Raw genomic sequence first — 22,256 nt, 5'->3', positions numbered from 1 at the left:
CTCTGTCTCAGAGTTGTTTTAAGTGAAGTGCCAGAATTCCCTCACCTTCCTGCAGACTTTAGACTCCAGTTCAGATTATGCTGGTCAGCAACTAGAACGCGTCCGCAGATGTCCCGTAGTGACAGGACAAGGGGCAAAGGTTTTAAACTGAAAGAAGGTAAGTTTAGATTGCACATAAGGAAGAAATTTTTTACGATGAGGGAACAAGTTGCCCAGAGAAGCTGTGAATGTCCCATTGTTGGAAGTGTTCAAGGCCAGGTTGGATGGGACTTGGAGCAACCTGATCTAGTGAAAGATGTCCCTGCCCATGGCAGGGGGTTGGACTAGGTGATCTGTGAAGGTCCCTTCCAACCCAAACCATTCTGTGATTCTTTGTTTTGCTTATGTGTGGGATGACAACGCTCTTTGCAACAGGGACGTAGATTAAATTGCCAGAGTGCCGACAGTCCTCTTCCCTCTGCTCTCCCGGCTGCCCGGGAGGACACGCAGGCTTTCACGCGCTTTGCTGGTGAGGATTTGTGCCGCAAACAAAACAAGTGCCCCCGCCGTCCTCCTGTCTCAAAGAAACGCTGCATGTGGGATACGTGTAGTGGCTGCTCACACCGGGGTGGTTGGCCGAGTGCTCATGCCTGTGGGTTGGTCATGGTAGTTTATACCAATATCCGATATATTGACACCTAAGGATATCCAGGAGCTATGGAGGAGCTGCCAGATCCTGCCATGGTCAGGCCAGTCCTGCTCCACTCTCGTAGAAACCACTTGCCAGCAGAGCAGCGTGCGCCTCCATCTGCGCAGGGGTTGGTTTTGCAGCTGGGAGGAGAGGGGAAATGAGGCACCTAAAGGCGTTGCAGTAGCTCATGGCTGGGAATAGCAGAGCGCATCCGTTCTCTTGCCTGGATGTCGGGGTTCACGGGGGTCTGTAGACAGACCCAAGTGGTTTGAGGGGCTCTAAATCACATAGGTTTTGCCTCGATAGTTATACTAACTGGTGGGCAGACGCCAAAGGGGTTTCTGCGGTGGGCTGGACTGACGCAGCTCCATTCGGTCCTGGCGCCTGGCTGCAGATCTCACGAAGGACAAAGTCGGATTTTTTTTTTTTTTCCCCCCACGGCAGTAGCGGCGGAACCTTTGTGCGGCGGAGCGGGTTCCGCGGGGCGGGGAAGAGCGCCGGACCGCGCTGTGCTGGGGGACCCGGGAGCGGGGGGAGCTGTGGCGGGAGCGGGCCCGGCGGGGCCCGGCCAGGCCGCCATGTACGCGGGGCTGCAGGAGCTGGGGGTGGCCAACGGCGAGGACCTGAAGGAGACGCTGACCAACTGCACGGAGCCGCTGAAGGCCATCGAGCAGTTCCAGGTGGGGGCGGCGGGGGTGCACCGGGGCCCGGGCCGCCCGTGAGAGGCCGGAGCTCTGGGGTGATGGGGCACACGAGAAGGCCCGAAGTGGGGTCAGTTTTGTGGGGTTTTTTCTCTTTTTATTTTTTAAGCAGCATGTCTTTAGCAGTCTCTGCTGTCGTCTGCTGGCTAGCGGAGCCGGCTAACCTCCCCCCCCACGCCACCCCCCTCCACCCCTGTCCGGTGTTTGTGTTGGCAGACAGAAAATGGAGTGCTCCTGCCCTCGCTGCAGTCCGCCCTGCCCTTCCTGGACCTGCACGGCACCCCCCGGCTGGAGTTCCACCAGTCGGTTTTCGACGAGCTGAGGGAGAAGCTGTTGGAGAGGGTCTCTGCCATCGCTTTGGAAGGGAAGGTTGAGGAGAGGTTTGTCGGCAGTCTTGTTGGATATTTGGAGAGGGCTGGGAATTTTGTGTGAAAATTAGTCATAGCGGGCAAGCAATTTCTGCAAAGGAGAGTTGGGTTCCTGGGGGATTGAGTTCCAGTGGCTTTAAGATGAGCCACTTTGGTCCCTTACTGTAACATGGTACTTAGTCTTTTGCTCTTACATGTTTTCAGATACAAGAAGCTGGAAGATCTTCTAGAGAAGAGCTTTTCCCTGGTCAAGATGCCTTCCATACAGCCTGTGGTAATGTGCGTCATGAAGCACTTGCCCAAGGTAAGACCGCTTCGCCAATTGGCCTGTTCCGTTACATCTTCTTTTAGCTGTGCCGGCTGGGCTGCATGCTCCATCTGCAGACCTTCTGCAAGTTTGTCATTCAGTGTTAGGAACTGACTGAAGATTTACTACATTCTTATATCTGTTAACAACTTAGTAGAGTAATTCAAAAAGTACGTTACATTTTCATAATTGGATGAGACTGTTTCCCTGTTTTATTCAATACGTATAGCTTCCTAAAAGTAGTGAAGTTCACTGATAGGTGAATTTTTCCACAGCTGATTTAAAAATCTGTGATGAGTAGAAAATAAGATTTGAAGAATGCAACTAGAAGTAGACAGGAGTGAGATTCAGATCTGTGAAAGGAAGATCTGTAGGAGTAGCCTTATTAAAAGCATCATATTGTATTTAAGGTAATGGATTCAAAACTGCTACTAGAACTTTTATAAGTTACTGAATTTTGAAACATCACCCCAAATCTTAGCATCATAGTTTTAAAGGAAGTCTAAGTGTCTTAGGACTGGCTTACTGTTACAGGAGTAGGGAAGGCAATAGGTGAGTCTGTGATACTACCTGTTGTTTAATTACACAACTACCTGTTGTGTAAATTACCAGACTGCCTGAGATTAGGACTTAAGACATCTTCTGTAGTTGGTTACTTATTGCTTGGACAGGCAGCAGGTAAGCTGCTCTGCACTTCGGTAACTGCTCTGTTGATCACAGGTCCCTGAAAAGAAGCTGAAGTTAGTAATGGCCGATAAGGATTTGTATAAAGCATGTGCAGTGGAGGTGAAGCGCCAGATTTGGCAGGATAACCAGGCTCTGTTTGGTGATGAGGTATCTCCGCTTCTGAAGCAATATATCCTGGAGAAAGAAAATATTCTCTTCAGTAATGATATTTCTGTCTTGCACAATTTCTTCAGTCCGTCTCCCAAAACAAGACGTCAAGGAGAGGTAAGGACAAGGAAGCCTCTTATTGCCTGCCTGTGGATGGAATTCGTTGGCTTGCAGTCAACCTTGCCGATTAACAGAGTGTCCATTTCACCCACCCAACTTCACTCCTGAAGTTGTTTGGCTAGACAGAGTATTTGCAAGAAATTCTAGGCTGTTTTCTCGTACGTATTATGGTGAAAGCAACAGGAATTATTTTAGTAGCTACTCAACACTGTGTAATAATTGATTAATGTTCTAAACTGTTTATGTGCTTTTAAAAAAATAGTAAGGCCAAATTTTTTCCTTTATTGCTCAGTCTGGCTTTAATACCCCTCATCTGTTCTGAGTGATGAGCATCTCTATCAAATCAGTTTGAATATCTTAAATTTCTTTTCTTGGGACTTTTTCTTAGCAGGACATAGCCCAAGAAATTTTTTTTTTTGCTTTGTTTTTTTTTTTCTTCTTGTAAAAATGGAAAGGAACATTGAAAGTTGTATGTAAGCTGGCATTCAGAAAAGTTGCTCTTTGAATGAAATTACGTGAGGTGGCTGAGCTGATCCAACACTCAGCCACGGGAAGGGCAGGTGCTGCTCCCTCCCTCCCTGTAGCTCTGGCGATTATCAGACCCTTCCGTGAGTTGATTCAGCTCAGTAATTGCTACAGAAACTCTAGCAAATAAACCCAATAAGTAGTTTTCTAAGACAGTGAGTTGGATCTGCTCAAAGAAGAGATCAGCTGGCACCAAAGCCGCTGCAAGGAGATGGGCTGGGTCACGCAGGCAGGACGGATGTGGGAGGGAGCAGTGGCACAGGCGTTAGGTGGAGTGGGGCTCTCCTCTTCTTGGCAACAGCAAGCCATTACAGTGTGTCTGCTGTAACATGGCGCTTTACCTCAGGAGTCTTTTGCTCCAAAAGGGAATATCAGAGTTTCTGTAAGGACCTTGCTATCAAGAACGCTAAGGAATTGCAGTGATAAGGCAATATAAAGCTTAATTTCAGAGAGAGTAGCACATTTGTTATATGGGGGGATTGGTTTGGGTCTGGTTTGCTTTCAGAAGCCCATTTAGTGTAAGTGCTCTGGTGCAATTTAGTTCAGGTTTATACTGCAGATGTGGTTTAGCCCTGGTTGGCAACTAAGCACCACACGTTTGCTTCCTCACTCATCCCTGGTGGGATGGGGATGAATCGGAAGGGTAAAAGAAAGAAACTCATGGGTTGAGATGGAAACAGTTTAATAATTAAAGAGAAAGTTTAAAAAAGAAATTTGTAAGGAAAAAAACAACAGAGAGGAAAATAAAACCCAAGAAAGACAAGCAATGCAGATGAAAACAATTGCTCTGCACCAACCAACCAATGCCCAGCCAGTCCCTGAGCAGTGGCCCCCGCTGCCAACCTCCACTCCCAGTTTTATTGCTAAGCACAATGCCATATGGTCTGGAATATCCCTTTGGTCATCGGGGTCAGCTGTCCCAGCCATGTCCCCTCCCAACTCCTTGTGTGCCCCCAGCCTACTCACTGGTGGGGTGGTGTGAGGAGCAGAAAAGGCCTTGACCTCACAACTCAGCAGTAACTAAACCATCCCTGTGTTTTCAACACCATTTCCAGCACAAATCCAAAGCATAGCTCCATACGAACTACTGTGAAGGAATTTAACTGTATCTCAGCCAAAGCCAGCAGAAGCCTTCACCTTCATTCTTATGCCCATAGCCTGAAGGTAGATAGAAATACAAAAAGACTTCCAAAGAAAAGTGAGTTTCATTCATGTTAACAGTAATTGTAAATTATATCCATCAATAACAGGTACTGCTTCTTACCTGTTTCACATAGCTGAGCACCTTATTTTACAAATGCTTCAATTTTCCTTTTGCAAGAGAGCCTTTTCTTGACATTCTTTATTCTTCCATTATGGCTGTGAAAGATTTGGTGAACATCTCTTGAACAAATGCTCTTGGAAATCTTGGTATAAATACTTCCTTTCAGGAACTCATGTCAATGCAGATGTTTTATCCTGATAAATCATGTAAAATAATGAATTTATATTTTGCGTGTGTGAAATAACAGTATCTCTTGGTACTGAATGTGTATTTTTTCCACTTTGAGTTTAGGTGGTTCAGAAGCTGACCCAGATGATTGGGAAGAACGTGAAGCTCTACGATATGGTGTTGCAGTTTCTGAGAACCTTGTTCCTTCGGACAAGGAATGTTCATTACTGCACGCTACGGGCAGAGCTCCTGATGTCACTGCATGACCTGGAAATCAGTGAAATCTGCACCGTTGACCCCTGTCATAAGGTATTAATCATGTGGGACAGATAGGAGTATTACTGGAGAATTTTCTGTTTCGCCCACTCCTGTGCATACCTGCTGCCCTGCAGGACTTCAGCCCAGAGAAGATGACTCCTCTCTGTGAAGAGAGTTCAGACCTTGAATCCAAAAGTCATCTTATATGCCTTGGAACTTCAGGTGAAAATTTCATCTTGGTTAACCAGCAGCTTGCTTCCATTTCATAACCCATAAATCATTCAAATTTATGGTACTTGTGCAGTGTTAAAACCAATGTCTAATCTGACCTGTGTAGATGCTGCATAAAATAATAAAAAACATTAGCTAGCCCCAGGTTCTTAATTGAAGCTCGCTTCCCTCCCTGATGTGCCTGGTGTGGTATGCTCCATCTGTCAGTAAGCTGTGTGTGTAACATTAAATACTTTGGATCTTGAATTCTAACAAAGCATTAAACTATTAAAATATTGGGGGGTGACAGATGTGTTAATGTCACACCTGGATCTTGTTACTGGTCCTTTGTCCATGGTGAGCATCACTCTGATCTAGAACAAGGCTTTTTCTCTTAAGTGATCTTGCTTTATGTGTATTCTGCTTATAGAAATTATCTCCTAGAGTGATGATAAATGTTACTGCATGCTTTTTAATGTCTTCTGATCAAGAGTCCCAAAATCAGTTTACAGACAGTGACTGAATAGAAAAGGGCAATTCTTGTTCAAGTTACAGATCATTTTCAGCAACCTCATTTTGCCACTGCAAAACGCAGTGACTGCTGCAAGGACAGTAAGCCATGATGAAAGCATCTCAGAAATCCAGCAAGTTGAGTTTTTTTGACAGCTGAAATGTTGGGAGGAAATATATGTTGTTTTCTGAAAGGGGAAAAAGCCCTTAAGTTTGGGCCAAATACAATGTTTCACTGAACTGTCTTTTTCCATTTTGCTACTACAACTAAAGCAGAACCACCTCTACTGTTAATATCCCCTACTCAGAGGGTGGGAGTGGTATTGCAATGGCTAAAATATCCCATATTACTTTTGCTGAGTGATGCTCCTTCTGTGTGAGCCTCCTACTTGTTTAAATCCACATTGATCAGGGGTGCTGGGCAGCAGTATATTTTAAGCATGCCTGCTCCTTAATTGCCAGGGAATGCCTTTCTTGGGAGGTGAGGAGCAGCGTTACCAGGTTATTGGTATCTCTGACCTTCTTTTGGAACGTTTATGTTTATGAGCTCCTGTATTTGTGACCAGCTTGCTACTGTACCTGAATATAGTAACAAAACTTATTAATTCCAGATATTTGGAGGTCATTCTGAACCTGTTTTCTCTGATATCATGCATTTTATTGCTGGTTTAATGAGTTGCTGTGGTTCATAAAGCTTTCTCCTTTTTTGTAAACAGTTCACCTGGTGCCTTGATGCTTGCATTCGGGAGAAGTTTGTGGACAACAAGAGAGCTCGGGAATTGCAAGGGTTTCTGGATGGAGTGAAGAAAGGACAAGAACAAGTGTTGGGGTAAGGCACTTGGGCTGTTTATTGAGAAACCTAAAAGGAGTTCCTGGCAGTCACAACATCTGACAGCTATTATAGGCATTAATACTTCCCAGAGCCAGCTGACAGCCACTAGCTCTTCTGCGCGGTCAAATCCGGTACATTCATGAGCATTAATGCAGCAGGGCATGGCCGGGCACGTCTGGTGACATAGCTTGTACTGCCTAAGTTACCGCCCTTGAGTCTGCCCCGTCGCCTGGTAACCGACTGTGGGGGATCTGCTTGGTTTCAGTGCAGAAGACCTTTAGTAATTGTTTTCGTATAGCATGCTCCTTCAGGCCAAAGAAATAACGTTCATGGTGTTTTCACAAGGCAGAAGAAGGTTCGTCAGGTGGACACCTGTAGGTAACAAAAGACAGAATTTCAGGTTTTACATTATCATGGTAAAGGTATTGTTACAGTACTTGTCCTCTGTCTGCCTTTCTTCTTAAAGACAGCAGTGTGTGTGTTTATAAAAATACAGTGTACACACGCATATGCTACTTATGTTACGTCTGATAGTTGGCAGGATTACAATAAAGAATGTACTCAAACATCTCGCTGTAGTGAAACACACTGGTATCCTACAGCTGGATATGAAACTGTGCAGCGAGGTTGTTTGTTATGTATCACATGTATTTCGGTTTTGCTTCTCAGGGATTTATCAATGATCTTGTGCGATCCCTTTGCCATTAACACCTTAGCCTTGAGTACCATAAGGCACCTGCAAGACCTGGTTGGGCAGGACACCTTACCCAGGGTGAGTGTTGCAGCTTGTGTACCTAATCTGAACAATAGTCTTAACTGAACAGCATTCATCAACAAAGGGCTGGCACTGTAGAAGTACGGTTAAGTTCTCAAATGCATGTGTAAATTGAAATAAGGGAAACGTGATACTACCTATCTATTTGTAGCACATACCTGTGAGCTCTGCAGGAGCACTGTTTGGAAACGCATTTTGGAGTGTTCCGACAACGAATTTACATGGCTCATTCTATCCTAACGGCTGTTCATGTATAGTATCATATATAGAATATGTGCCTCCCTGCTTTGTCCTTCTATCAGTTTGCCTAACAGCAGCAGCCTTTTTTCCCTGCCACAGTAAATGCGATGGATTAGTTTACACTGTTCTGGTCTGTTGGCTGCGATATAATACAGTTCCTGCAAGTAGTATCTGCAGAAGGTGCTTAAATGTTGATGGAGGGTAGCCTTACAGGTGTCTGAACAGTGTGAGGTGTTTGCTGGTTTTATCCCTGAGTTGTTAAATTTTATTGTTGGATTGAGTAACTCCCTCGTGACAGTTTAAGACTGAAAATTGTTTTGGTTTCAGGGCACAATATAAAAAAAAAGTCATTCTTACACGTGCTTTCTCTTTCTTACTTCTGTTGAGGTGACTAGATTTATCCTGTCACACATATTTCAGTGTATTAATTTGACTGGACCCATGTAAAAATGATGTCATGATCAGACTGGCTGCCATATCTCTTGGCACATTATAAAATGTTACAAAAACATTTTTAAAATGTTACAAAACCATAAACCCTCAGGTGTGTCTGTTACTTGATTCCCATTTGAGGAATCAGTTGTCAATTGAATCAGTTGTCAATTAAATCAGAGAACAGAGACTAGCAGTCTTTGATAAAGCTGCTAATCCAGGAGAGCTTTGAATGTAAACCACTACCTTCAAATAAATATCTATATGTACAGCTTGTGGAAGATCAAAATAGCTGGTTTTCTCTTTCCCTTAAAATTCAAGGAAAGCCCAGATCTGCTGCTGCTCCTTAGGATGCTGTCTTTGGGACAGGGGGCCTGGGACATGATTGACAGTCAAGTCTTCAAGGAACCAAAAATGGTGAGCCGTTTTGATGTTTAGAATTTAACACATTTAATTAAACAAATTTAGACTTGTTTATTATTTTATTGCATCCCTGATTTAGCTTTCATTCTACGTACCTCTCATCATAGCTTTCTTAGAAAAAACTTGTAAGTGATCACAGAGCAGCAGCTCAAGTGGACGTGCTGTAAGCTTCGCTCACCTCCTTTTTTCTTTACGAGAATGCCTGGCCCTTACTGTTTTAAAATCGGACTGTACCTCTGTTAAATTCTGTGCTGATTGCTCATTGTTCCTGGGATCTCCTACACAACTAATGAGCTTGTAAAACACATCTTGTATGAGGAACGCAGGATTTTAGAGGCTGGTTGGAAACTCTGGTAGCAGTGTAGCAGCTTTTCATTGACATGAAAAATGTGTTGCCCTTCTGGCTGCCTATTGTAGCAATTTTGTGTAGTGCCACATTCAGCTACGATCTTTCCATGCTTTGGAAGTACTTTGCCCAGTATTACAGGCAGCCCTAGTGGAGTTTGGGAGCAGATACGTTCAGCTGATGGCAGGAAGGCTAACCATGGTGTTGCATAGCGGGACTGTTTCTCAAGAGAAATTTGCTGTTTCTGTTCTGAACTGTAAAGCAGCAAATGTCTACCTAGAGGGACATTTGAAGTCTCCAAAATATATATTACTGGCTGATTGCGTGTTTAAATTCACCACAGAAAGGGGTGTGCATTAATACTCAGATTGTAACAGTGAGGGTGACCGAAAATCCAAGAGTAGCACTGTGATTTGACTTGCAGAGGTGCCCTTGTGAATCTCTTAGAAAGAAACTGTCAACATTTTTCCTAAAGGGAATCTCCAAATATGTATTTAAAATCTGTTTTATTTGTGGTTTCCATAGGCTGTAACCTGTATCTGATACGTTGGTTGATCTGCCTTGTGCAAGGAGATGCTCTTTATTGTTGCTATTCTAGAGAAGGATCACTCAGTTTAGGGAAATGATTTGTAATTGTTGATAAAAGCAGTTTGGTACCATTCTTAACATGCAGTGCTTGCAGCAGTATTGGAAAAGGTCTCTCAGAAGAAATGCTACATAATTTTCAAAGAATTTGAGCAGTATTTCTCTAGGTGAGGGGAGGTACAGTTTTCCTAATTACCAGTGGAACATGTGGAAGTGAATTATTTGAGAATTTGTACTGGAACTGGATGTGTGAAAGCTTGTTTTCCTAAGCATAGAATGGGGCTCGTAATATTGCCTGACTATTTGTTATGGCACTCTGGGACCATTACGTGGCATGAACTGATTGATGAAAGCGTTGTTCTTTTCCCTCTGTTCTTCCATCCCTTAAGGAAGCTGAGTTGATCACAAAGTTCTTGCCTATGCTGATGTCCTTTGTGGTGGATGATCACACCTTCAATGTCGATCAGAAGCTGCCCTCAGAGGAGAAGGGGCCAATTCCCTATCCCAGCACCATTCCTGAAGCTTTCACCAAGTACGTAATCTGCCTTACCAACTTCGTAGATATAGTCTTGTTACCAAAGTAAAACATCAAGGAGCCAGCCAGTACTGACAGGAGAAAACACTGTATGTGGTAAAATGAAAGCTTTCTTGGAGCAAGATTTAATCCTGGTTAATTAAGCCTGAACTTTTCCTTTAGCAGAACAGGTTTCCTCAAATACTATTTTTTGTAGATAAATTTTGTTTCTTGTAATGACCATTCTTTTGGCAGATAGAATATGAAAGTATTTGGTATTACTGCTTTCAACTATGCTTCTTGTGTGGCTTCCCAAGCAGTGAACGATGAGTGTTTGAGTGATATTTGGGTGCAGCTGGACAGGTGCCCCTGCTGGCTTCTGAAGAGTGCTGTTGTAAATCGTACAGTTTGCATTTTTGTCACACAGACGCTCATTCTCTGTTGATAACCTATCGCTCCAGGGACATCAAAAAGATAAATAAAACCTCTACATGCTACGTTGTATTCAGATCTTGCACTAATTTCCAGCACAATTCTTATCTGCATGCCAGAATGTGGAGTACTATATCCGGTAGTTGTACTCTCCTCTGTGACAGTGTTGGTATTTGACCTTTGGGAAACTAAAACAAAACAATATTGGACTTTATGTCATTTTTGAGTATTTGAGCTGCTTCTAAAACCCATTCTGAATGAGCACTTATTAATACCAACTGTTTGATTGTGAGACAGTGCAATGTTTGCTGAATGGCAAATTTTTCTGAACCATGGTGGTGGACATAGTGATGATCAGTCACTGAGTAGCTAGCTGCTCTTCAGTGGGTTTGAGGTTAGCCACTGCTGTAAGAGCTTGATTGCTATCCAACAGTATTTTAAACCCTCTAACCCTCTTTCAAAACAAGTAATAATCTGGTTTAGCTTTATTTATTAAGAAACTTTGCTTCTGCCGTAACAGATTCTTGCAGGAGAACAGAATAGCTTGTGAGATTGGCCTGTATTACATCCTTCACATCACTAAACAGAGGAATAAGAATGCTTTCCTTAGGCTCCTGCCGGCACTAGGTAAGTTTTTGTCTTGTCATCTGTTCTGTAGCTGTTTGCTTTGTACAGGACACCCAGGAGGCAAGTAAACCTGGAGCGAAAGTGATTTCAAAGTCAAAGACTTAATGTTCTGCCTTTGACTCTTCTGGTGCCTTAGTTGTAAGGCCCTGCAGAAGTGTGTGGTTTTGTCTGGAGTTAGGATACTTTTCTGCTGATCGAAGAATTTAGGGGTAGTGACTGAAGGTCAGTAGTTCCTTAGATCAAAGGCGGTATTAACGATGAGATTAGTTGAGAACTGTTTGGAATGAAGCTGAAAGATAAAAGAGCAGGAGGCTTAATTCTGCTACTGCTGATAGTAATTGCATGTGGCCAGAAATTCTTGGGAATTGGCTTTGTATGGTGAAAAAAACCGTAACAAAACAGGACTGAATGCAGCCTTAAATTATTCCCTGGGATTACCTTCTTCACTGACTTTTCTGGGATAAGTTGCATGAGAGCTCTGAAGCAATCTTGGGAATTGCAGCTCCCAGTAATGGCGGCGGTGGTTCACTTCCCACTCCCTCACCCCAGCTCTGGTGTTCTTTGAACCCTTTGCTGGACTGTCAGCTCATTTACACGGGTGAGTTTTCCATGGGTAAATGATTTGTATTTGCTCACTACAAGGTCTGGGGAGTGCAAGGAGGTGGATATGGCCATGATGGTGGAGAAGGGTAGGAGGGGACTTTGTGATTTGGGCAGAAGCAAGCTACTTTGTGACTTCAGCCTTGGTGGAGATGCAGGCTTTCTATGTATTCTTCTAACCCCTCTGCTCCTAATCTTTTATGTCTGGAAGATCAAAGCCACTGTTTTAAAAGCCACTAAGGAAATCTCACTGCAAAGTTTTCAGCAGGAACATCTGCTGTGTAGTCAGGGTTTGGCACTTCCTCGTCAGTCTCAATCTTTTACCTTTTCTTTCATGTTGTACAGTTGAGACATTCAGTGACTTGGCCTTCAGTGATATTTTTCTGCATCTCCTTACTGGTAACCTCACGTTGCTGGGTGATGAATTTTCACTTGAGGAGTTCTGTACCAGTCTCTTTGATGGCTTCTTTCTCACTGCCTGCTCAAGGTAAATCTGATTTTCCTCAGGGGAAGTGAGTTGGCAGGATAGCTCAGAGAGGTTGTGCTACTTTGAACTATAGTTTAATAATAGTTCAGCACACTCTTCACATATAGTGGAAATATTAGCCTGATGTTTTTTTTTCTTTAAGGAAAGGCTTGTATTTTGTGATCAAGTTTTTATCAGCAAAATTGTTAAGTGTCAATTATAAATTATTACCTAAACTGTAATTCATTATTGATAAGTTGGAGTTGCAAAAGACGGTAGCCTTCATGCTTTGCAGTAGCTCTGGATATGAAGAGTTATCTTCAGCTCTTTGCAATATCAGCGGCACACAGAAAATCTGTTGGTATCTGTTAATTCTGTTAAGTCCGTGCGGTTCAACTGGTGGCCTGCAGACCAGATCTAACCCCCAGGAGGCTTCCTCAGAAGTGACTAGAACTGCTGTTCAGGCATAGCAGCGTGTGCTGCCGCTACCACTTCCTCCACGCATACGGAGGGACAAACATCCTCTTGCATCTGCATCTGGCCTGTCCAACAGAGAGACCAGCTGCTGCCACGTGCTACGGTCTGTGCTTAAAATCTCCCCCTTCCTCCTCATGGTTGCTGCAGTTAGTCCACTCCTGTTGAATAATTACATGAATTGCTTGAAAGTCTTAAGACGGGGTTAGCACTTTGTAGCATGCAGGCTGCAATTCTCAGGTGTTTTGGAAAATTATAACAAAGCTGCCAGTCAGTGGGTGTGTGAATTATTCTGTTACTGTTGCTACTGTAGCTTGCTTGTTCTCAAGATGGTGTTTGTTTATATTGGTTACTCTGTTTTAAAATTGCTTTTCGCAGAAAGGAGAACGTACATAGGCATGTGCTAAGACTGCTGCTTCATCTGCATCACAAAGTGGCGCCTGCCAAATTAGAGTCTCTCCAGAAGGCTTTGGAACCCACCAAGCAGGTAAGAAGGGAAGCATGAGAAAGGGAAAATTAATTGCAAAGTAAAGCAGCTGCCTTTCCAGACGTTGGCTAATAGAACATGAGCTCTGTTTTCCAAGTGTACTAAGTTGTGTGTTAATTACCTTGTAACTTCCTCTTTCTGTGTTGGTTTGTGTTAAAACACACAGGCTAGTTGCATGATTAGTGTTCTAGCTGGTAGCAGCTAGAATGAAGTATGACTCTTCTGCTTTTCCCCTCCCTACTTCTCATTCTGCAGAGTGGGGAAGCTGTGAAGGAGCTTTATAACCAGCTCACTGAGAAACTGGAGCTTCGTAAGCCAAGTCCAGCTGAAGCGACTGAGACTCCCTCCATGGAGCTGCCCTTGCCCACTGTGCCCACACCAGCCTCGCGCTGAGCTATGTCTGTAGTGCAAGAGTGAGACAGGAGAAGAAATAACCTAGTGGTCTGCAGCGTGAAGGCACTGTACTGCCTTTCAAGTGTCTCTGCTACAGGGTGGAAACAACAAAAAAAAGCCACTGAAGCTCTTTCAGGAAACTGCAGTTGACCCATCTCGCTGGCTGGTTAGAAAACTCTGTATGCAGTACATTGCAAAGGTTTACTTTTCTTAAAGATAGCTGAGTGTCTTCTTGTAGATCCACTTAAAATCTGACTGTACTTTTTTTTTTTCCCCCAAAAGAAAATGCATATTTTTAAGCTTAGCATCTTGTATTTTTAAACTCTACTTTAAGAACTGATCAATGAGTGTTTAACTCCCATTATGGTACCTGCAAACTCCTAAAGGCTAACCAGAGCTTTCTTCAGCCATTGGTTTGCTCCTCTGGGTCTTCGGAGAAGATGCTCAACAGAAGGAGATGTCAGAGGAGTTAAGCTCTGCTGATACAATTTCCTGTTCGAGGTTTTAGCTCTTTTGGTACATGGTAAGACATGCTGCATTAGTCAGAGATGTCCGCTACTGTCAGTAGACCAAGCAGCAGTGAACAGTCATCTTCTCAGCTAGGCTCTTACAAAGAAGGCCAGAAATTGAATCATTCTCTCCCCTTTTTTCCCCACTTTTCTCCAAAGGAGTAGCTTGAAATGAGTCCTGGAGCCAGTGGGGAAAAAAAAAACCCAAACCAAGACTAGAATATTCCCCAATGACAATAGGGTTTGAGTGTAGGTGGAGTGAAATGCTGTCTTTGAAAAAATAGCCTGTTCTTCATGGCTCATTTGTGTCACTGGCTGTACTGTTACAGTTAGTTCCTGTTCTGCTTTTATTGCTGCCTCAATGTAGAGTGTGCAGGAAGATGGGCACAGGACAAGAATGAGTTGTGTGAGTTTACAATGGACTTCACACTGCTTTTAGCAAGATACAATAAGCCTGAAAAGAATCTTCCCAGTCCCCTGTAATCAGGAAGCTGCCTACGTGAATTACTCTGAGTCGCAGGCACCTCTGAGGGTCTGTGGTCCACCCCATGACTCACAGCAGGACCAGCCTAGGCGAGGTTGTGCAAGAGCCGGACTTTGTATTTGCCTTCCTGGAGGTTCCTGAGGTTTCCGTCAGGCTGTTTCCACAGCCTGATGAGGGGGGTCCCTTTGGCTGGCAGCCCTGCCCCTGTGTCAGCCGTGCCTGTAACTTGGTATCATTTGCAAACTCGCTAAGGGTGTGAACTGTCTCCAGGTGTAAATCGAGACATTATACAGTATCAGCCCTGTTAATGACGCCTGAGGAATGCCGAGAGTAACGGGCTGCCAGTTGGACTTTGTGCTGTTGATCACAACCATCTGAGCCCGGTGTCCTGCCACTTTTCCATGCAGCATCTGAATGTATGAAAATGATTTGGCTGTATGCATTCAGGCAGTTGTGCCAAAAGCTGCTTAAAGTCAAGGTAAGCTACCCGCTGCGCTTCCCCCGTCCACCAAGCCAGGCATCCCTTTGAGGAAGGTTATTGGGTTTGTCAGGCACAATTAACCCTTGGAAGTCACCCTCCATGTTGGCCATGTCCTGTCACTTTCTTGAGCGTTGTGTTTCTGAATATGATGGTTTTGGTTTTTTTCCCCATCAGCCCTTGTTTCCTGGGACCTGAGCACTCCCAGTGTCAAGTCATGCTGATGAGACTTTTCCATTTCCTGAAGCTGTATCCAAAAAAAAGAGAAAAAAGCAGACACTAGTTAAGTAGCAGTGGAAATCCCTCCCCAGTGCTGCTGACTCCCTCTTTGTGTGGTTTTCTTCCTCCTGAGTTCTTAAGTGTGGCATGAGGAAATTGAGCGTCACCTGTCTTCATCACCTTGGTGCTTTATTTCTCTGTTAATGCAGGGACTTGTCTGTGTCTCGTGGGAGCACTGGGAAGGCGGGTTAGGTTTGTGTCTGAGACAGGGGCGCTGCCCTCTAGTCCACGCTGCCTTTGTGCACCTCAGCTCCCAGGGTCTGTTGCCTTTGGCAGGCTCTTGGCAGTTCTGGCATCAGACTTGGAAACAGGAACTGGGTATAACAATTGGGTCTTTCTTGCAAAGTTTTGTTTTTAAACCGTTTAAATTGTCATGGTAACTTACAGAAAATAACATCCCACGCTGCGAGCGAACCTTTCGCAATGAAGCTACACGGGTCTGTGCTCTGCTCAGACTTGAAGGTTATTTTGGGTTTGTGTTAGGGATTCTCTCTGTCACTAAAGGTTTCCCTTATACCCCATGCTCACTTGGTACTGTCCTGCAGCACCAACTTCTTTTAATCCAGGCTCTGTGATTTACTACTTGGTAAAAACCCTCTTGTGTTTCAGCCTGTACCCACGGTACTACGATACGCTGCTGGTGATTTTTTTCCAGGATTTTAGATCCACGAAGAGATTAAATCCTGGAGCACAAACTGGCCGTTATGCTTCGGCTGAGGAGGTGAAATTGGTGGGCAGCTGCGAATGAGAGTGCCTGCCAGCCCCTGCTCTCCTGGCCTGCCTTTTGCACCAAGATGTGATAAGAGACACTTTTCAGAAAACATTGGTTTAGTAGTGAACATCTTGGTCTGTTTCCATTGTTTGAGATGAGAATGGTTTCACTCCAGTGCCAGAAATTACACAGAGTCCTGTTGTATGTGTAAACCTCCGCGCAGCCTGCGTGCAGGATGCTCGCTTTCCGCCTGGGCTGGGGCCAGGACATCTCTGGGTTCTGCGCTGGGGTTCCCGCTCAGAGAGGCTCACTCTTCTGCTCCTCCAGATCCTGTTGTATCGGATGGTGCTGTCCTGTAGCACAACTACCAGGTGAAGTACAGCTGGGCTGTGTAAGAGAATTCTTTTTTTTTTTTAATCATTTTTTATGGTGCCTCTGTACGTAGCCCTGTGGAAATGACACCAGCTGAGACGCTGTGCAGCGTGCGCTGCAGTGGGTGCACACTAGAGGGTAGTGCACCACTGCCTGCCCTGCCTGTCCTTCCCGAAACACGCTGCAGCTTGAAATCCCTCCCGGCTTGGCGTGGCACAGGGAGCTGGAATCGCTCCCTGTTTACCCTGAGGTCACAGTTTGTCTTTACAACAGCGGTGTGATACCTGGGATACGAAAAAATGTGTGTTGTCTCCAAACCTGATGCGCCTGACTGGAGAATGAATTTTTACAATGAATTCTAATTACCTTGAGCAATCTGGTCCTTTCTGTGTGCGTTTCCTGAGAGATCAGAGTAGCTAACAGCCCAGAGATGTTCCTCAGGCTTTTTGGATGGTTAACATTTAACTGAAATTTTACGTTGAGCTGTGAAACAAATTTGGATTGAGCTACTTTAGAAGATTGATAGAGCACTCTAACTGCAAGAGTTGATAGAAGTAGCCAGTTACTGAGGCCTGTGGTAGCAGAGGAACCAGGTTTTATAGAAAATTAGTGGAAAACTTACTATAGTGAAATACTGTTTACTGCCAAACTACCCAACAGCCAATGCATGCCTAGCATCATTTCAAAACACAGCCAGATTCCACTTGACATCTTGATTTGATGTAGGATAATAGCTCTTTGTGGACAGAGATAAAAGGAGACCAAACATCTGCTTGGCCAGACAGAATATGAAGACCCCCTGGATGCCCCTCAGCTATTGCAAATCCTCGCTGTTTTGCTGGGAACCGTTTAATTTTCAGGTGATTGTTGGCCTTCTCTATACAACAGCGTGAAGGAAACCTGCCATAGCTTTAACTTTGAAGATAATTGAATTATAAGAAGTTAATGTGCATGGGCAGAACTGATTAGACTCTTCCTGCTGAAAGCAGTAGCGTGTTAGGTTCAGGAACCTGGTTGCAGTTCACCGTGCTGGCCTGGGGTGTCTGCGCTCTGCTCCATTGGGAACGTGACACTGGTGTGTGAGAATGTCCGTTCCCGAAGCAAGGTGATGAGTTGGGCTGAACTTCCAGCTCTGGGATATTGGGGATTTATTGTCTTGACTCTCTTGCAAGCATGTTAAGAAAGAAAATGGCTGAAATCCAGAGGAAATATATTTTTCCTCAATTTCTCTGCATGTGCCTGCAATCCAGAGCAGTGGAATTTCTTAACCAACAGGGCAAAGAAAGGTGTTAGTCCAACCTCAGAAATGGCTGTGGCTTAGGCGTTGAACCAAAAGAGAGACCAGGCATGAGGGAGACCTTAGAGGCTTCCTCCACAAGACCAAAACAGGATTCCAGCAGTGAGTACAGCGAGAGGAGGAAGGGGCAGCACACATCCTGCACAAGATCTGTTTGATTGCTTTGCTGAGCTGTAGTGGTTGGGTTTGGGAAGATGTCGCCTCCACATCTGGCCTGTCTTCTTGCAGAAGTGAACACAAAACTCAAGCTGTCCTGAACTTTGCTCTGTGGTCCCTGTCCGTCTGACTCTGGAGCACAGGTCCCAGCAGACCAACTGGGGTCTGCTCTGCTGGGATGGATGAACCGGTCACTGCTGCCAGCTCCCCCACCGCTCCCTAGGCAGTGTGGCTCTGCCTTGCCAGCGGAGCAGCCGGTTCTTTGAAGATGGAGAATTGTCAGCAATCGCCAGGGACCAGCTTTCACCCTCGGAGGCTGAGCAGGCCTTTGCGTAGCCCTGCATAAGGGAGATGATACTTTACAGTCATCTTCCCTGCCTTAAACTTGAGCCCATCGTGTCTTTTACCTGTAAAGCTAGAAGCAAATACCAATCCCCTCTTGTTCTTATCATAGAATCACAGCCTGGTTTGGGTTGGAAGAGACCTCGAAGATCATCTAGTCCCACCCCCCTGCCATGGGCAGGGACACCCTCCACTAGCCCAGGTTGCCCAAAGCCCCATCCAACCTGGCCTTGACCACTGCCAGGGAGCCAGGGGCAGCCACAGCTTCTCGGGGCAACCTGTGCCAGGGCCTCAGCACCCTCATAATGAAGAATTGTTTTAATTTCATGTCTCAGCCCACTGTGCTGCCTCAAGTAAAGCTTGATTGTTGGCCAAAGCAAGGAGGCATCAGCCTTACAAGTGGCCGGCTCTCCTTCCCAAAAGCAGTCTGGAGTGGCAGAGGTGGGTTCCTGCAGGTAGGCTCTGTGCTGCCCCAAACACTGTCCCAGCATGTTCCTTACCAGTAGCACTTCAGGGAATGGGTCTGAAAATACATCAAAGTGAACTGGTCAGAGAAGTTACTGACAATACAAAAATCACAGCACTTCCTTTCTTGAACATTTAAAGCTTCAAAAAATAGTCCAGGTTTTTGATCTTAATTTTAGCAGCCATGGGACCACAGAGAAGCAGTGTTTTCCCATGATGTGTCCTTCATTACCTCCTCTGCTGTACCTGTTCATTGCCGGACAATGGAAGGAGGACTGCCGGTCCTGAGGGCTTCCCTGGGAAGGGGCAGAGCTTGTCAGTCCCAGAGTAAACAGCCTTTCTGATCCTTTCTCATACTACTGGAGCTCCTGGAGACCCACCAAATCGTTCTGGCTATGATTTCAAAGGTTGGCTACTGGGGCAGTGTGTGGTGGAAGCAGGTAGATGTGTCTTCCTGGCCTGAATAGACTTCTGCTGTAGAGAAGTGCAAAACTGCACAATAGGTACTAGTTCCCAATGTGCACCTTTGGTGTGAGTGGGAGGTCAAACCAGGGTACGATGTGACCATCACCCTGGTTGTCCTGTTGTTGACCACCCTGTGCTGTTGGGGTCCTAACCGTCCTGGCTTTGTCTGTGGTTCAGCAAGTCTCTTCCTGCTTCCCTGGAGCTCCCTGAGGCTGGGGTGACACCTCTGTCTGGTTTACTGCTCTCTTTTTGGGGAAGGGCAAGTCCTTTCACTGGGCAGATGCACAGCCTTTCACTGACCAGTGTCAGCTTGCTGACATGGTGTATCAGCTCAGATGTGCTGTGAGATGCGTCTCACCTTGAAAAATCTTTCTGCAGCTCACCAGGTGCGTTGCTGAGTGGATTTCTCCAGGAGGAGAGAGGAGTGGTGGGACAGCAGCACACTCCTTGTCTGCAGAGCCACACCACTGAAAGAAGATAGTGGTGTGGTTCTTGCTGATGCTGTTCCAGTGCATTTGCAACATCTCTCCAGGTCCTGCTTGGCTGGAACATGCTCAAAAAGAACATGAGCATTTTACCTTAAAAAATAAAAAGGTATTTTAGTACTTCCCTATTACTAAGGCTTCTGATTTCCCGCTGGGGTCCATCCAATTAAGGTGTTTAAACCTTGGCCTTTTGACAAGGCACCGTGTGTGTCCACCCAGTGCCTTTAGGAGAAGTCTCAAAGATGTTTTATCTCTCATGCCTCCTTTGCTCCAAAGCAGCCGGAGGACACCAAGGAAATGGGGAAGCTTGGCAGATAGGGTATAGCTACTGTGAGTATTCAGAAGCCTTTCTTTTGAAGAACCCTTTGGTTGTGCTGTGGCTGCAGTAGGATCTTTAGGGTGCAGTGAGAAACTTCATTGCACCAATTTCCACCCATAAGAGGAAGCCTCTTGTTCAAAAAGAGGTCTGGATTCAGACAGCCTGCAGCTCCTGTGCTTCTCTGGATTAAACCTAAATTGATGGGAAAGAATAGCCATGAAATTATCCTCCTAGAGAGCACTGGTTGCCAACTTCTGGTTTCCAACCCATTGACACTATTTCCCAAATAGTCCCACAAAAGCCACACTGCGACCCTTGTAAGGGTGGGTTCTGCTAGGCTGTGACTTAAAGAATAATAAGAGGTGGGGACCCAGCAATTGGAAGGCATTGTCATGCATCTTTGCAAATCTGAATGCTCAAAAGCATCAGCTTGTTGGCAGAACACCCTGTTCTCCTTAGAGCTGTGGGCAGTTGGATCCGTTGGAAAAGTGGTTGGGAACAATGGGTTGTGATGCAGATGGCTGGAGGGAAGACGGACTTTTAAAAGAAGTGTCTAACAAAGTCTGGAGCAGATGCTGCAGAGCAGAAAACTGAATTATCGCTCGCTAAGATACTTTTCTGGCAGAGCTGCTATATGGTTCAGGCTTTACAGTCACCCTTAGGTTAATTCTGATGAGTTGTGCATGGTGGGAGAGTAGGTATGTGACATTCCCTGTAAGCCAGGATCCCCTTATCCAGCTTCCTTGGGATGAATGTCTTGCATTGACTTTGGAAGAGTTGCATCTAGCCCAGAAAACAGTGTGACATGAAAATCATTTTGTTGATAGCTTTTTTAGAATAGTTCAGCCATTTGAGGATGGAGAACAACACAGATTTTGCCTGTAGGTGTATATAAACATACTTCTAACTGCTCTAAACACTATTTTAGATCTTCTTATGCTGGTGGTGTGTCTCAGCCCAAGGGAGGTGGTGTTTGGATGGAGGTGGCCAGCAGCAGGGCTGTGTGGGGCAGGAGCTGTGCCGCAGCCTGTACCTGAGTGCTCTGAGTCTCTCCCAGAACCAGAGACTGAACAACACGGGGTGATTTAGAGAGTTTCTGGCCTTTCTTGCAATTTTGATGGATGACACACAGATGCTGCATTATGTTTTCTTTTGTAGAGCGGTATGAAGTCTGTCCTGGCATACAAATGCCATTATTAATACAGCTGTCTCTCTGGAGAGATGTCTTGATGGAGCAGCTTTTCAGGAGGAGTAAGTATTTCTGCAACTGTCTTTGCAGCTCTGATAGATCCCACTGTGACCACAGAGCTCTCTGCATTCTCCAGCTTGCTTTCTCACCTTTATTTCCCCTCCAGGCTGTTCTGTTAATAAGGTCTGAGCCCAGCAGGGCTGGAGGACTGGTCCAAGCTCCGTCCCCATGACTCTCAACCCACAGACATGCTCTCGGTATCCTTGCCAGCACTGTCCCTCCACCAGAGCCAGGCTCAGCATTAAAAACAAGTGGCAAGTCAGCTTCTCAGAGCTTCCTGTGGGTGTGAAACAGGGGTTAAGGGCAGCTCCACCCAAGTTCAGGTCACTGTCAGTGTTGAGGACCCCTCAGACAGGGTTTCAACTCTATGGTTGCTCCAGACTTTGCTGTTCATGGACATGCTCTGCATTCACTGCTCCTTCCCAGGTTCTCTCCTCTACTTCTTGCCCTGGGGCACTTGGCACTTAGTGCCATCATCTTCAGCTCTGTTGTCTTCTCTGCTGCTGTCTCCTCTCCCTTCTCTGATCCCAGCAGACCAGGCAGTGTGAATGGCAGAGATCTTTCCCACCTAGGTGAGGGCAAGCACCGTAACCCTTTCCTCCAGCTGGGTTCCCAAGGGAGGCTGACCCAGGGTGGCAGGACATTCAGCCAGACGGTGTTGGTGGCTTGGCTGGGCAGAGAGGGGTGATGTGTGGCTCTGTGTGCTCAGCTCTCCCTGTGTTTACAGCTTGGTGGCCTCTGCCTGGGGACAAAGCTCAGCTTGGGGTGTTTAGGAACCTGGGGCTCTCTCACCTTGTGAGCAGCTTGGCCTTGCCTTTTGTCACCCTTGTGTGCTGCGCATTCACTTACAAACTGCCTCTAGTTTTGCGCTGGGTTTATATGTCAGCCCCAAATAATGAGATTTTTCTGGCAGGTGGCACTGATGTTGGAAAGTTTCATGCTTTCTAGGGGATTTTAGAATTAAAACCTGGCTAATACCATCCTCTGCAGTGCAAGCAGGACCATCAGTGACCAGAGGAGCATCCATTAGCACGTAGAGACCATACTAAAGGTAACGAGGTCAGTCCAGCTTGAAGGATAACT

The 22,256-nt window shown here is 45.5% G+C and overlaps 1 protein-coding gene across 2 annotated transcripts; it reads left to right on the top strand.

Annotated features, from left to right (window-relative positions):
• The first annotated feature begins 1,170 nt into the window (after window positions 1-1,170).
• NELFB (negative elongation factor complex member B) lies at window positions 1,171-13,860 on the top strand. 2 transcript variants are annotated; one of them, XM_075772455.1, is made up of 13 exons: window positions 1,171-1,350; window positions 1,588-1,751; window positions 1,944-2,043; window positions 2,767-2,997; window positions 5,081-5,266; window positions 6,652-6,764; window positions 7,437-7,539; window positions 8,536-8,631; window positions 9,958-10,100; window positions 11,035-11,141; window positions 12,087-12,228; window positions 13,060-13,168; window positions 13,424-13,860. In XM_075772455.1, exons 1-13 carry the CDS (start codon window positions 1,249-1,251, stop codon window positions 13,559-13,561), a joined length of 1,734 nt encoding a protein of 577 aa, XP_075628570.1. In that variant the 5' UTR covers window positions 1,171-1,248; the 3' UTR covers window positions 13,562-13,860. The 2 variants fall into 2 exon arrangements, with proteins under 2 accessions (XP_075628570.1, XP_075628569.1); XM_075772454.1 differs by lacking the exon at window positions 1,588-1,751 and having other exon boundaries at window positions 1,212-1,350.
• Window positions 13,861-22,256: the final 8,396 nt, after the last annotated feature.

The sequence above is a fragment of the Balearica regulorum genome, chromosome 20, assembly GCF_011004875.1.
Source record: "Balearica regulorum gibbericeps isolate bBalReg1 chromosome 20, bBalReg1.pri, whole genome shotgun sequence".
Classification (NCBI taxonomy): domain Eukaryota; kingdom Metazoa; phylum Chordata; class Aves; order Gruiformes; family Gruidae; genus Balearica; species Balearica regulorum.
Note: the sequence above shows the minus strand (reverse complement) of the source record. Positions and strands in the feature narration are given on the sequence as shown.